The sequence below is a fragment of the Ciconia boyciana genome, chromosome 3 (genome assembly GCF_034638445.1).
Source record: "Ciconia boyciana chromosome 3, ASM3463844v1, whole genome shotgun sequence".
Classification (NCBI taxonomy): domain Eukaryota; kingdom Metazoa; phylum Chordata; class Aves; order Ciconiiformes; family Ciconiidae; genus Ciconia; species Ciconia boyciana.
Window position 1 is genome coordinate 53,472,252 of NC_132936.1, and position 15,748 is coordinate 53,487,999.

The following is a 15,748-nucleotide window of genomic DNA, read 5'->3' on the forward strand; positions in this document are numbered from 1 at the left end:
GTTTCACTGGGACACAACCTACTGAGTATCAGAACTACTCCATCTGTAAACCAGTTCTTGAACAAGAATTATCCCAAAGCCCATTTTTTTGGCCCATAATGCTAAACATTTTTTAATGTGAATGAACTTACTGACATGAGCTGTTTGTGCAAACCCCATTTAATCTGCCTGTATTTTTTTACTTTTCAGTGATCTACCTTTTCTGTTCTCTTGCTATGGGAAGAGAAGAACATGCCAAATTAGAAAGGGGAGAATGTCATGCAAGATATATGTTTGTTTATTCTTTGAAAAGATTAATAGATTTTGCTTAGCTGAACTTCAGCTGTTCCCTCTGGACCTTGACAAGTCCTTCCATACATGACTTAAGAGTGATTTGTTTAGTGCCCATTTACAGACAGCATATCTAATGTCACTGTTTCTGCTTGTCTTTTAGTTTATTCAGCTGTTCAATCAGTAGCATTTGTATGAACAGAGTCTGCTGAAGTTAAATTTTACCAGTCCAGCTCATCAGCAAGTCTTCTTAGGTTGTGTGCATGATGCATAGCCTTTTCTACCAAATCATCATCAAACAGAGACAGATTGGCTAGTTTTTCTTGCAATTCCTTTTTCGCTCCATCTATTTCTGCGTAGAACCCTGACACATTCTGAACAAAATATGGAAGAAAGGAAAGAAGATGAAAATTGTAAAAAATCAAGTCTGTATTTTGATTATTATTTTTTATTTTACCTTTTATATTATTATAATGTTGTTGTTTTATGTTATATTTGTTTGATGATACATTTTTAACAGATAAAAAAGAGGAAAGATCAAAAAGAGTCTGTCCCGTGAATGTCAGTATGGCAAGACAAATGCAGGAAGATAAAAATCAACCAAAATTCCAGGAATCCTTTAAAAAGATATTAGAGAGAGATGTGTAAAATACCAAGGAAAGACAGTTGAGGAATGTCTTATTATCCTTTATGTTTGCTCTGGAATGGTGCCAACGACAAGTTTTTCAGAAGAAAGTGCTAATAGGTGAAGTAATTAAGCCAGATCTTTGCAAAAATCCCCTCATTGTGGTTCTTCTTAAATTGGGAGGTGGAACCCAATTTTTTTTTTTTTTTTACCTCTTTTCTGTGAAGACTGCAGGCCGGAAATTAGTTTTTGGGACTTCTAAATGATAACTATACAAGTAAACTAAATAGTGCTGGGGTGGGTGGTCTTATGCATCATGCTGTTACTGCATGGGCCCTGGCACTGTTTTGGCCCTGGCCAGCTGCCACTCTCCCAGACCTGCCTCCCTGGGGAATAGCATGGGGCAGAGCCTGTGCCCCGGGGACAATTTGGCAATTGCTGCAGAGGGCCAGAGAGTTTTGCTGTACGGCTGTACAGCTGTGCCACATTGTGGGCCCTGGCCCCTTTCTGTCTCCTTGCACAGAGACATCCCTCACGCTAAGACATCTTGGGTTAGTCTAATTTGTAAATCAGTCCACCTAAATACTACCTATATGTAGGCCAGGAGAAGTGGTATCCCTTTGCCTTAGCCATACTTCTTTCTTATATGAAATAGTCATGGGGAAGACCAAAGGGACCTATATTCACCTTCTCTCCAATGCACAAGCTTGCTGATATGCTTGAGGATTATAAATGTGGCCTCAAAATACACGAAAAAAGGAAATGGAGTGAGAGAAAACGGGTGAATGAGTGAAGCGTGAAAATACTTATTGCTGATGAGGATGGAAGAAGTATGATGTTGTATACTACTTCCTTCCCTGCAGTGTGAACGTCCCCTATGAGTAAACTTATCCACAGGAGTGGGGAACCCAAAATGATAAACTGCAGCAATTTGTTTTGCACAAAACACAGGAGAAAAAAAAAAATCATACTGCTTGATCACCCCGGGATGGTTATAAAGCAAGCTGTCTTCTTTCTGTTTTCTCAAATTACTTTTTCAAAGAAAAATTAATAACTTTTGATATTTGCTTTTGTGTTAAAAAAAGAAGTGGGCAACTGTGACCAAAATGAATGTTTGTGGAGAATTTTCATTTGTCTTAAATTGTGTCAAAATTTTAAAATAAAACATGAAAAATAAAGCAGCTTTGGTAAATATTTTAGTTAGAAAAATCCCGGTTTTATTTTCTTCATTTTTTCATAGAAAGTCCAAAAACTTAAAATTTCTAAAAATTTCCTACAACACCTTGTCTCATTCAAAACACTGTGTAGTAGTCTGCAGTTCCAGAAGAGGATTTCTATAGGCAATCTGTTTATATATGTTTTACGCTCTGATGGTGACTGGTTTTAACACTGATATCTGGGATCTTTAGCCTTCTCCTGTGCTCACTTGCAGGCACGGGAAAAGGTATTTAGCATATAGTGCAGTCTTTTATCTTTTGGCAGCTGCTTGTAATAAAATGATTGAGAACTCTACAGTAAAATCCTTCATTCAGCTCTGCCTACAGTAAGGTGTCCTTATAATTATTTTTCCGAGGCAGTAAAATATAATTACAGAGCTTTTCATCTGGAAAGATCTATACTTTTTGGGGGGAAATTTTATCAGTATTTCATTAAAGCAGTATAAAAAAAGAGAGGTTTTTATTTACTGGTCTAAACACATGACTTAAAAGTTCAAAAAATCAGGACATATCATTTAAACAAATCAGTGAGGCACCTACCTTTATTACCTCACTTAACTCAGAGTTGACCTTTTGTGGTCCTGCCAAAGCAGTTGTGGCACTTAGCAGAATGCTGTTCACTTCATCTATTTGCTCTTTTATTTTCTCATGTTGTTTCTACAAAAAATAAAATAAAATAAAATCACATCCAAAACTGTCTGTGCATTGCTAAAATACAGTGTTACCATTTTTGTTAAATTTATTAATGTTAATTCAGAAGATGAAGTGATGAACTAAATAGATTTTAGACAAATTTGAAGTCTAAGTTTTTCCCAGACATCTCTGGTAGCTGCATATTATAATGTGACTCTTTGCATTTTCTTGTCTTTGTGAAAGAAATGTTGGGGTTTTTTTTAATTTATTAATTTCATTTTATATTACAGCACGAGCAATTATTGGAATGAAGCATTATTCAGTGCACTGCCAGCAGAGACAAGTTAAACATGGATTTTTCATAGTGGTCAGGTGACTAGTTTTTTTCTGGAGATTTTTAAAATCTACAGTACAGAGATCTCTTTTCCTTGTCAATAGTAAAGCTAATGTGAACAGTCTCTTTTGTACAGCATTTGCCTTCATTGTGAGGAATAATGAAGATCCAACTGGTTAAAAACTGAACAGTTGCGACTACATGCTTCAGGCTTTGCTTCATAAATGTGAGACGAGCTGCAGCTTGGCACTGTAATTATGAAACAATGGAACAATAGAAGAGGCTTTGTACATAAGGATCCCAAGCTGCTTGTAGAAGAATTCATGAGAACAGCACGCCTGATTTCACTATTGAATTATTAGACCTTCCACATCAAGCGCTGCAAATTTCAAGAGCTCAAAACTCAGCCACTGATGCTATGAAACCCAAAGGTTGGCCTGAATTTGCAAGAGCGTTCTTCAAATCACAAAATTGTTCCCTAAACCCCTCTCCTGCAGAATCCAAACAATTTTGGCCATTGACATGAAAACAGTTTGCTTCAAATGGTCCCAAATTGTTCTTTTTGTCATTTTCTTCTTTGCTGAAAAAAATAAATGAAAAGTTTTAGGTGGGACATTCTGGTTTCGCATCCCTTAAAGGAAACTAAAGAGAATGGAGAAAGAGTCACAAAACTGCTGGGAGGAGAAAAAATAGCCTTTCTGTATGGCTGATGGATTGGGAACTTTTCTGGGATAAGAGACCTGAAAATTCAATTTCCTCATCAGCCAGATGGGATTTGAACCTAATACCACCACTTACAGGCAAGCATGCCCCCCCTTCCGTGCTGTAGGGGACAGGTCTCCTCTGAGCTCTTCTCTGGAGTGATTACTTTGTTCAAAATACTGAAACTATTCATTTGAACAGAGCGTAAGGGAAAACTGCTGTAGCCTTATAGCTAGGCTGTTCACCCAGCAAGTAGGAAACCCAGTTTCAAGGTGTCTGTTGTGGAGCAGTTAGAGAGTGGATTCATGCTTGAAGATGCAAGGACAATCATCTGCTCTTCCTGAAAAAATGGGGATGCATTTTGTTTAAAGAGGACCAGAGAGAAAGTTTGGACTAGATGTTGTGAATGCACTCACAGCCCAGGGCATAAGTGCAGTGCAGAGTCTTTAAAAATAATTGTTTTAATAGAATATAATTACTTTTGTGAGCACGAAGTCGTTCCACATTATAAATCAGTACATAATAGGTGAAACAATCCCACCACAATATTTGTAGCAGCCATGCTGCATGGAATTTTAAGCTCCTTGGGTTTTGTTGCAATACGTCTTCCTAGTTTAGGCATTAGTATCCTTCTCTTCCTTGGCCTGCTGAGACATGCTATGCCAAAACTTGTCATTTATTGTCACTCCATGAATAAATAATAGTACCTTGCACTTCCACAACTTGTTTCTGAGAACTGGAGAGTCAAACTCATCCTGCTGAGTGGTCCAAGAAATTGTTTTTTGCTGTGGTGATTCCTGAATCTAAATTGTTTGCAATCTACTATTTTAAGCACCAGCAGAGATGGAGTGTTCACAGACAACAGTTATGATAAATGTACTGCATAGTACCTCACGCCTTTGAAGATTGGCTCTGTTTTCCTTATTTATGTCCTCTGTTTGTATAACATAGTCAAGTGCCTGGTCTAATGCCTCCTCCAGGTCTGACAGCTTGACATCCTGTTCGCTGAGCTGCTCCAGCACATCAGATACCAGATATCTGGTGTCGTTGTACCTCTCGTGGAACTCTTCAACTTGCTGTAGCACTGGGAGAAAAATCAGAGGCCACTGATTAATCCACAGCTTGGATTTCTGACAAAACTTACCTGTGCAACATTTTCTGTTGCTGTTACTCAGGGGACAGTAAAACACATTTGCTAAAAGCTGACTTGAGAGATCATATACCTAGATTTTAATTTTCACTCCTCTTTTGAAAAGGAAAGATGCCTCTCAGTTTAGTATCTCATTTTAATCCCATTAATTCCCCCTCTCAAGTAGCTTTTCCTAAAAGAAACTAGGCTTGGCTTTCTATGCTCTTCATTTGTTTTTCATTGTCACAGCTAACTAGGCTATTCTGGAGAAGACAGTCCTTATTGTCCTGGGGCTCTGACTCATGTTCACCGAGCTGTGAGAATTAGGCTGCCACTCTTTCCCATACGAGCAGTTTTTCTCTCTGCTGGAGTTTACTGTCCCCATGGCAGAGCTGGCAGGGGGGAAGGAAGAGGTTAGCACGAGCAATTCCAGCCCTGGCACGAGCCTTCCTAAGCAGCTGTCGCTGAGGAGCTGCAGTGCACAGGCACACACAGACGCACAGACACACGGACACACAGATATTTTTCTGCCCATTCTGCCGCAGGGGCAGCGAGCGCCAGCAGAGGCTTGGGGCAGGCATTTGGAAGCAGCAGCATCTTCAGCACAGCAGTGGGTGCTTGCCAAGCGCCTGCTGGTCCTCCCCAGGGCCTCAGCAGTACCTCCAGAGCTGCCTGGCCCGTGCCAGCTGCACATCAACATGTGGGTGAATGGAAAACAGATTTAAAACTTACACTCCTTCGCTGCGTTTTCCTCCTCATCTGCAAGTTGCCTCTGATTAGTGAAAGGCTTACGGTGTTTGATCTCCTTCAGCATCTCCTCAGCCACACTCAGCTTCTGGGCAATTTCGTCAGGGCTCAGCTCTTGTTGAATTGCATAGTATTTCATCTTGCTGCTGATTTCTGTGGGAAAAAGGAACAGATGGTCAATCCAGCATGGCTGCAGAGAAGTAAATACTGTGAAGTACTTTTGTGAATCCAGATCATGCTGATGGCAAAATAAAGTTTTAATTATCTCTCAACTCTATAGTAGATAATTAATATGTTTAATCCAGTCTTAAAATTAAACCTGTAAATATATCACACTTTCTGGCAAATGTGGGGTTCTCATCAGAAGAGGACGAGATTAAGCAGGCATGGGTTGTGTGGATTATTTGGCTTGGCAGTTCTTATAGACTGGGATCATCATTTTATTCTGCGTTCTGTGGCATGTAGTAGGCTGGGGCTTTCATACAGGATCATGGTTTTTAAGTGCTGCTGCAAAAATGTTATGTTTATTAAATAACAACAATGGCAAGGAGACTGAAGTAACCTTTTTTTCCCATCTGAAGAAGTCTGAGGCACCCTAAAGCAGTAACATATGGCTTTCTGGCCTGATAGTGCCTAGCTGGTTTGGAGCTAGATACTATTTCAAGGTTTTGGTCTCAGTTCAAAAAACACTGTTGGATCCCTGCAGCTGAAATTGAGTTTACCCATTCCCAGTGTAGGCATGACACAGTTTACCCACTTCTTACTCCCTGGCCTTGAATGCCACCTCCTCTTTTATGCCCTACAATGTGAGTAGCTTTGGTTTGCGTTCGTCACTACTTTTGTGGGTAACCAGAGCTGGCAAAGCCAGCACTATGCATCTGTAAGATTTTTATAAAAAATAGAAGTGTAATTGTGGCACAACTGGTTCTTTGGCAGAGTGTCTTTGTATGCAGTTTCTGGCTGGCTCCTCAGCTCATTAGTCAAGCTTTCAAGTCTCATACTGAGCAGTTACTGATCACCACCAGCGGCTCTCCATGGATTTCTTTTTCCTTCTCATGCTGGCACACACATGTGCATGTGTGCCCACATACACCTTCCCTTCAACAGAGAGTGGCTTGCCTTCTACAGGTGGCAATGCCCCTGTAGAAGAATAGTTTTGAACATAGTGGAAATAATTTTCACCCACTTGTCTCCAACTGCTTTCTGGGTGAACGAGCACTCTCTTTTTATTCACAGCCATGGGTGTGGCTTCTTCTATGATAGCTCAACCTTATTGTGCTATTTGTGCACCAAACCAGATACATTTCTGCCTTCTGTGGTTCCTTTTGTGCCCCAAACCAACTAATAATACAAAAGGACTATCCCCAGAAGTCAGCCAGTGATTGTTGGTGACATACAATGAGGCTCATGCTGACACTTTTGCTCAAAAATTGTAGAAATAAGATGTGACGGATGGCCAGACAGTCAAAGGTGATCTAGCATCACAGGTGTAAGAAGGGAGTACAAATGTAACATCCTATGAGCATGGGCTCAGCCTGCCTCTTCTGTGTGGTAGGATAAGTTAACTATGTTTGTTGAAATAACGTAATGGTTGAAGCACCCATGGAGTTAAGGATAAGCAAGGATAACCGTTGATATGTAACTGCTCTTCCTTACACAACTTGCCACAGAGCTTGCAGTAATTGCTCTAAGACAGAACGGCTCAGGTCTGTTAATAAATTATTTCTATTAATTAAAAAAGGGCTGTTTAACCTCAACTGCCAGTCAGCCTTTCTATTCTGGTGCCATATACAGCTTTCTTACACTGTTGTCTTTGCCAAGGACTGGGAAAAATCAGTGTGCTCTATGGCAGGATGGAGGCTGTCATGATGCAGGTGTACAGGGGACAGAGATGCTTCTGAGTATGTTCATGTGGGGTTTTATTGCTTTGTGTAGGTACAGAAGAAGAGGCTGCAATTGGTTTAATCTCAGTTTTCTATATCAGCATGCTAATGAAACGTCATAGATATTCCAGATGAAGATGATAATCTCTGACTAGGAAACCTTTTTTAAAGAGCATTTGTGCTTGGGAAGGTGTTCACTGTTGTCATTTATTCTTTGATATATAGTACAGTAAAAATTCTTGAAGATGCAGGAGGTTTAACAGGCTCTAAATAAAAAAAAAATCTTCATCTGGGAAGGTGTAAAATACATACATTTACAGTCAGAAGAGAAGTTATGTTTTGAAATTTATAGTAGTTCTGGAGATGCTTTTATTGCTCTAGTATGTTGCCCAAAGATGAACTTAATAAGTTTTGTCTGCGTCCCCTCACATCATATGGACAGATGAGGAGGACACTGAGACAACAGGTTACAGTTTGTCCCAACATTTTAACAGAAAAAGGTCTTGGTTTCACTCTTTTCCTAATTTTAGGAGATCATCATCATCATGTTTACCTCTCCTACTGTGAATCAGCATCACTATAACCATTTCTGATGGTCTGCACTAGCCACGCAGTTTACAGTTCTGCCTTTCACTTTTACTAAAGGGCGTGCTTTCTCTGTGGAAAAAAAAAGCAATAAAAATGCAGTTTTCTGATTCTTCTTCTGTATTTCAGAAAAAAAAAAGAACAAAAGGATAACAGCTAGTCTGTAATGCTCTGTAGATGTGTCTGGACCCAAACTCAATTGGAAATTCTGGTCAGATGAAGCAATAAGCAGCTTGAGGAGAAAATCACCACCACCTTCCACACTGAGCTTGGGGAAGCAGTAGGTTCCCCAAATTATTTACTATTCGGCATCCTTTTGTTTTTAGAAGCATCTACATGAAGTTGTATGAACCAGCACAGTCCTACTCAGCAACAGTTTGCTAAAAGGCAAAAACTAGATTAAAGTAACACTCACCAGAGGGATCACCAGAGTTAGTCAGACCTGACTGACTGCCATGGGTTCAAAAGGGAAAGCATAACTTTAAAGAAATCTCTCTAGCTATTCATATGGCCTCCATTACTTATCAGCAGGATGGGAAAAGTGCACTTGCATGAATCCGCTGACAAGTAAGACATGGAGCACTCTCATCTCCCATCCTATGCTTGTGTTTGTGGCTTCATCCAGCCCCAGCATTCTGATACTGACTTTTTTTTTGCCACAAGTATATATAAATACCTTGAGCAGCTATTCAAACAAACAAAGGCTACAAGCTGAATTAGCTTGAAGTATTTCATGTAAACCTATATTATTATTTTGCTCTGTCAAAGAGAGAAAAAAGAAAGATAAGCTCTTGTTCTGGGTGTCAGACCAAGTCAGCCTGTGGTGTCAGCTGTCTTTTAAGAGACACAACTTTTCATCATGGCATTGCAGGCTGCAAAAGCCCTATGTGTGGGTTGCTTTGTGAGAGTGCCCAGGTGCTATGACATTTTTTTGCTGGAGGTTTCATTAATACATGCTTGACATTGAGCTGAACCAGAAAGAAATCTATTTACCTTGAATGTTATCCCTCATATTACTGAGCTGCTGTACAAGCTGAGTAGCACGGTTGTTGGTCTCCATGGTTTCCTTCTGTAGCAGTAGGCCTTTGCTGGATGCTTCATTTCCCTATGAATAAACCATGTGAGCTAGACATTAGATTTCTTTTCAGATCCATATGCATGTGTGAGGATGAGCAGTGTAAACACACATTTTGCTTTCTCCTGATGAGCATGTGAAAGTCCATTTATCATATAAAGTGGTATTTACAGAGGTGTTTGAAGTGAAGGGCTGTCTTGTCGGTATTTTCAGAATTGCAGAGTGAGAGATTAAAATCTGTCCCATATTTTCCATCATTTGCTGCAATCAAATTGCCATAAATTATGTACAGTTGTAAAACTCCCATCTGCTGAGTCTCCTAGGCATTCAGCAGGGCTGGCTCATTTTGCTGGGTATGGCATTTCCTGAGTAAGCATATAGACTGAAGAATAAGGTGTCAAGCTCACAACCATTTTTAGATCAGTGTCTCCCTCAAGTGAGGTCCCCAGCTCTGCAACTTGTTAAAATTAAGAAAAAGCTTGAGGATTCAAAATACTCTGAGGAGCATAGCCACATTCCTATACTATATCACATTGGAGGCTGCACTTTGCATTGTGTTCCCTAACATGTAAGGGAAATGAAGAGTTACCATGTCATAGTTACCATCTTTCCTAGAAGGTCACTGACTTTGGGAGTCCTTAGATTTAATTTTCACTGGCATTTCCCAGGAAGGAGGAAAAAATACATCTGCTGTGCCATTGACGTTTCCTGGACCCTGTGTGTGTATGTGTGTGGGTGTGTGTGCACGTATTAAGTCCGCATGCACGTATTAAGTCCACACCACACACTTGCCAGTGGTAAATTTGATTCACGGTAAGTTTGATTCACTGTTTGATTCATGGTCCCCGCTGGGGCTGCAGCAGCAAAAATTCCCACTGTAAAATTAGTTTCTGGGTTTGGGGTGCCCTGACACCTCATGAGCCAGAAGATGTTTGGCTGTTGGTGTGCTCACTTCATGCTTGCTTAATCCTGCAAGAATGGCAGAGGACTCTGCTGCCGTCCTCCAGCCCTGCAGGGCTCAGCCGTGCTCTGGCTGCAGGTTCAGTGCTGCCAGCGGCCGTGACCCACAGCTGCAGAGTTCTCTCGGGGTTTGCAAGGCACCCGGTGGTGCTTGAAGGCAGGGCCAGGGCGGCCAGCCCTGCAGGGGTGGATGGGCACCCGGCTAAAACAAATGCAAGGGTTCATAGCAAGGTTTTAATTTCCTTTCTATTGGTTTTTTTAGTCTTTGAAGGGCAAGCGCTATGTATTCGTATTCCTTTATTGCTATCAGGGTTTCTTGTGGATGCTCTGTTGCTCAGCATCGCCACTTCATGCTTCTTTTAAGCCACTCGTTACTGTTTTTACACACACTTGGCTTTACATAATGCTCTTTCCTTGCCAGATTTTTCTTTTAACTATTGAACACCTGGGGAATTGCTGAGACAGGTTCGCTGATTGCCATGAGATTGATGGGAAACACAGCAGCATGGGTGAGGGGTGCTCTTAGGGACCCTCAAATTCCCGCTGATGTACAGAGGCTTCCCCTGAAATTTGCTAAGAGCCCAGGAAGGAAAGGCGCTTGGCTCCCCCAAGTCTCTGCCAAATATGCAGGATCGAGCTACATGCTGTTTTACTCTAAGCTCATCTCAAGCAAACTCAGGGAGTTACAGGTCACATTTACTCTTCTCATGTAGCAGGAGGATTTGCCTACAGTTGGTGCATTCATCCTGCCTTTGGGCTTTAGATCAGAATCTGCAGCAACCCCCCAGATACAGGGACGTGCACATGAAATGCACTCTGAAGGGAAGATGCGTCACGTCTCTGCAAAACCCACTCGAGGCCCTAGCACCTGTTTTCCATAAAAGTGCCTTGAAAGAGCAAAAAGTTCAATATATTCAGAGTTATTACTGTGGCCTTCCTTCCACTGTGAGAGTCTGGGGCCATTATTTCTCTGCCTTTACAAGCAATCACAAGTATTCATGTGGAACGAGCATTAGAAATAACCAGGGAGAAAAGACCAGAGGAAACACTGAATTTATTTGTTCAGGGACAGTCAAACTGAGGAATGAGTTAAGAAATCCCCACGTAGTACTGAAGATGACAAAAACGTTATTATCCAAATTCACTAAATATTCGTAGAAAACCTAACACCTTAATCATCCTGCCTACAAACTCCATGGAGTGACACTGAGGCGTGTGAGCACTGCCAGATTTTCACAGGTACAGGTGTAGGGGGATGTGAGCTGATTTAATCAAACCTCTCTTTTGAACACAGGCATAGTCTGTGTAATTCTGCAGTGCCCTTTCTACTAAGTAAGCTGATTAAAAACACCCAAACCCAAATTTTCTCTTCCGCCTCTCTATACAGTCCTTTCTCCTCTTCCTTTGTGTTTTTTCTCCTACTTGCTCCTGTATTTGAGTTTTAGTCTAAGGCATAATTTATTTTGTCTTCTGAAGGAATTGGTAAGTGAATATAAGGTCTGGCATTTTGCAATAAGCATGAAATATACTCTAGTCATACTACAGCTGTGATTATCTCTGGGAATAACATAGAGTGGTGTATCTCACTAATATATATATATCTTAGCAACAGAAGGATGTTTAATAATATCTCTTTAAAATAGAGGAGAAGCAATTTTGAACCCTATTTCTTCTCTTAACATATATCAGTATTCTTCTAGGGTGCAATGAAAGTGTTATGTGAGCTGAGAGCAGATGATAACCTTAATTTTATAGCCTGGCAACCGAATGTGGATGCAACATTTATGATTACAATTGTGTTAAAGCATATCTTAAGTGCTGATCAGGCTCCCACCTCAGTGGGTACGTGAAAAACCTTTTAAACTGGCAGTTTTGTAATGTATTTTGAAGTGTCTAATCAGGGCTAATTTAATTTTATGAGAGCATACATGTAAAATAGATACAGAATACTCCCAAAGTCAATCTGGATTAGTTTAGTGTTGGTTACTTTGCTTAATTAGAAACCAAAATGTGAAATAGAAAGGCAGTGTGTCTATCTCAGATCAAACGTGTAGGGGGGTAGGTGGAAACTCAGATCCTGAGGAAAGGCTTTTTGTGATCGGTGACAAACCTCCGACCACATTCAACAGACTTTGGCCCTACATCCTTCCTTTTCTGGGAAGAAGACTTGATAGGTCCTTTACACTTTTAATTCAGAGCTAAAGTAAAGTAGAAAGTCTAGAAATAGAAAATAGGAAGTTCTCCCAACTATCTTCCAGGGCACTCCCACTCTAGTTTGGTGAATGTAGAGGTTCAGACTAGATGTTAGGAAATGTTTCTTTACCGAGAGGGTGGTCAAACACTGGAACAGGCTTCCTAGAGAGGCGGTCGATGCCCCAAGCCTGTCAGTGTTTAAGAGGCATTTGGACAATGCCCTCAATAACATGCTTTAACTTTTGGTCAGCCCTGAAGTGGTCAGGCATCTAGTTGGAATAGATGATCGTTGTAGGTCCCTTCCAACTGAAATATTCTATACTAACCTCTTATGCCAGCATGTGAATATGACAAACCACAAACTCTCAGAACTCTGGCAGGGCGCTATAAACAAACCTGTTCATCAAGTGTCGCTGCCTCTCTCAGGAGATCATTCATTTCATCTGCAGCATCATCGACCTGGATGGTCCAAAGCTCAGCATGGTTCTTTTTTTTGGACATTGCCGCCTGTGTGTGGGGAAAAAAGTCAGTGCATCTGAAAACAAATTATTTCTCTAGTGAGAACAGGGATTCAAATCTACAGGAATGGAATGGAAACTCATAGATTAGAATTACATTAAAAAATAAAATGTCATCAATGTTTGTACCTGGAGATGGGTGGCAGTGAGGTTCACGTCATTCAAGCGCTTTTGTGCTGCAACACCTGTAGAAATGCTCAGTAAAGTCGATTTGCTTTCATCAATAGCCAGAACTGCTAATCGGATGTCATCTGTCAAATCCCAAATACATTTATCGCAGCCTGATAAGAAAATAAGAGAGTGTCATTTTTCTTCAGTGTTTGCGGCAGTGAACAGCAAATATCTTAAATTCACTTTATAGTGCTCTCGCCCCGTGGTGGTCCCTCTGGATCCTGATGGATACCCATTTTTCTTTCACTTTCATCCACTCACTCCCAGGGTCCCACAGTACAGTCATGATGCTTCCAGCTGAGCAGCGCCAGATGGGACTGCTCAGAGAGGCTGCTGCAGCGGCACCGTAATCAGCAGGGAGAGAGAGAGAGGCATTTCCTGGCTATTCCCTAGAGGCTCTGCATGTTTGTGGCCTGAAGAACAACAGATGGGGGTCAAAAACCCAACTTCATTCTGTCAGAACCCAAACCTCCGTATTTAAAATTTAGTGGTATGAGAAGTAAGGATGTCCAGCAGATGGCTCTTGGCTGCCTATTTGATTAGGAAGGCAACTTCTAAAACCACTTACAACATGTTTGGAATACGCTTGTGCAGAACTATATCCTTGTCCCTGCTGAATGCTTGCAATACCACCTTGTTTTTAGTGACATTGATGCCACCACTAAATGCAAGAGACTTAGGTGAACGTGAAACACAGATTCCTGCAGAAACTTTTGCTTGGTATTGTATAGTCTGTATTCTTGATGGCAGCAGCTCCCAAATGTTTTCTTTCTGGTTGCACTTCCAGGCACACAACGCCTCTTCTTGGGAGTCAGTTTAGGAACCCACGTATGCTACATGGTCTGCATTATACCACAGACATAATTATACTAACATTTAAAAAAATATCAGTAGTTGCCAATAGTTACAACATAGTACTTCTGGAAACTCCCCAGGCTTCCTATAGTTAGAATAGGGGAGGCGATAGTGGAAGAGCAACTGCCTGATAGATGTCTGTCAAATCATCAGCAGCAACAATTTATGTTAAGTGTACAACTAGAAAACCAGAAATGATATGCAAGACGGCACAGATGATAAAGTTGTGATGGCAGTTTTTAGGGCCAGAATATTATTTTGCAGGCACTGTATCTCAAAGTCTAGAGAAGTAGCTTTGGTGATACTTCCCTGCTGCTCTGCAGTGTGTACCTAAACATTCAGTCTGCATCACAGAGCTGGATGTATGCATGTGCTCAGTCAAGCAAGCGAGAACATGTTTAAATACTCAGTCAGCGGGGCATCGTGCATATTCACATGTTTAAGTGCCCTGTGGGACCAAGGTCAAAGTGCTGAGCCCACTGGAGAACTGAGCTCTTAAGTTAGTATTTGTAAGCATCTAAATACAAGAGCGATATTAATTTTTGCTGTTCTCATGATAATCTTCTTACTGATGGTTGGGCAGTCTGTGCCAGTAGAAACTTCAGGACTGTCTGCGAGGCATTCTCCAGTCTGGCTGTCACACATTCTCCCTCCACAGTTACATTCTGGGGGAAAAAGAAAGGATTTTTGAAAGAAGACTCTTCAAAAGGTATAACCCACCTTTCTCCTCCCAAGACTAGTGAGAAGATTGTATGTAGGATTGTGCACAGATAGTCAAACCAGGATCAAGGGCTTCTTGGACTGATTTTTCCTTCCTTCAGTATGTAGAAAAAGGTGTTCTTTGCACTGCGGTTGAATTGGACCAGATAAAATAGGAGACAGGAAACAGAACCAGAAAGCCTGTGCCAAGGCGACTTGTTCAAAGCTTCCCAGCTGGTCACAGGCAGAGGCAGCGAGGCCAGAGCTGCCCAGCTGGGCCATTGCACATCACCGTCTAGAGGGGTGACGTTTAGGAGATGGGCTAAGGAAAACAGTAAAACTAAAGTTAATTATTAGTTACAAATCTCTCCACAGACCTGTGGAATTTATCAATGCTGTGTCAGGCTGCCACTAAATAAGCTTTCCAGCTATCAAGGATTGGTAGTGGACCCCAATTCCATCATCAGCTTGAGCATATCAAAAAGTAAATATCTGTCTCTTACCACTTACAATGAAGAATAAATGAGGTTTTACATTTTTTAAAACTTGAATAAGCTACATATTTACTGCCAGCACAAGTGGCTTTTTAAAAAGCATAATTTTAAATCTAAAGTGTCTCTTTCAAGGTTTAATTGGCCTTTTAATATATATTATTTTAAGGATTAAAATATTCTTGGAACACTTTAATAGAATAAGAAAAACTCAAGCAGAACATAAGAACAGCAGCGACTTATCTGGAATTCGTTTTGCTCTTGTGATTCATGGTTTCAGCAGAATCTCATATAACAAAATTGTTTACTGCTGTTTTATTGCAGCCCATTCATTGTTCTCTATGAATTACCCTTGTATTTACATTCCACATTGCACATTTGAGGAATTATCAGGGAAAATGTGTAATACAGCTTCAAAGTCAACGTGATGCACTAACATTGGAATAATTCTGTGTAACTGAACCAGTTACTGTGTAACTGTGTAATACTGTGTAACTGAACCAGGAACTACTCAGGTTTTGTACCATTGTGAGAACAGAATTTGGTTATGAATTTTGTGGAGCAATTGATATTTTGACCTCACCACAGTCTGTATGAACTGTGTGTCTCCCAGCACTTGCATCCACAGTTTTTTAATTTGGTTTTTTTTTTTGTTAAGAAG

The 15,748-nt window shown here is 40.8% G+C and overlaps 1 protein-coding gene across 3 annotated transcripts in view; it reads right to left on the reverse strand.

Moving 5' to 3' along the window:
* LAMA4 (laminin subunit alpha 4) overlaps positions 1–15,748 on the reverse strand; it is a 115,786-nt gene that overhangs the window by 49,479 nt on the left and 50,559 nt on the right. The window contains exons 6-13 of one of the 3 annotated variants that reach the window (XM_072855705.1): positions 14,467–14,562; positions 13,001–13,152; positions 12,750–12,860; positions 9,119–9,230; positions 5,643–5,810; positions 4,672–4,865; positions 2,653–2,769; positions 496–644 (exon numbers count right to left, since the gene is read on the reverse strand). In XM_072855705.1, the coding sequence (XP_072711806.1) occupies positions 496–644; positions 2,653–2,769; positions 4,672–4,865; positions 5,643–5,810; positions 9,119–9,230; positions 12,750–12,860; positions 13,001–13,152; positions 14,467–14,562 (1,099 nt within the window). Of the gene's footprint in view, positions 1–495; positions 645–2,652; positions 2,770–4,671; positions 4,866–5,642; positions 5,811–9,118; positions 9,231–12,749; positions 12,861–13,000; positions 13,153–13,225; positions 13,262–13,303; positions 13,368–14,466; positions 14,563–15,748 lie in introns of those variants that run through there. The other 2 variants (XM_072855706.1, XM_072855707.1) reach the window with 2 other exon arrangements.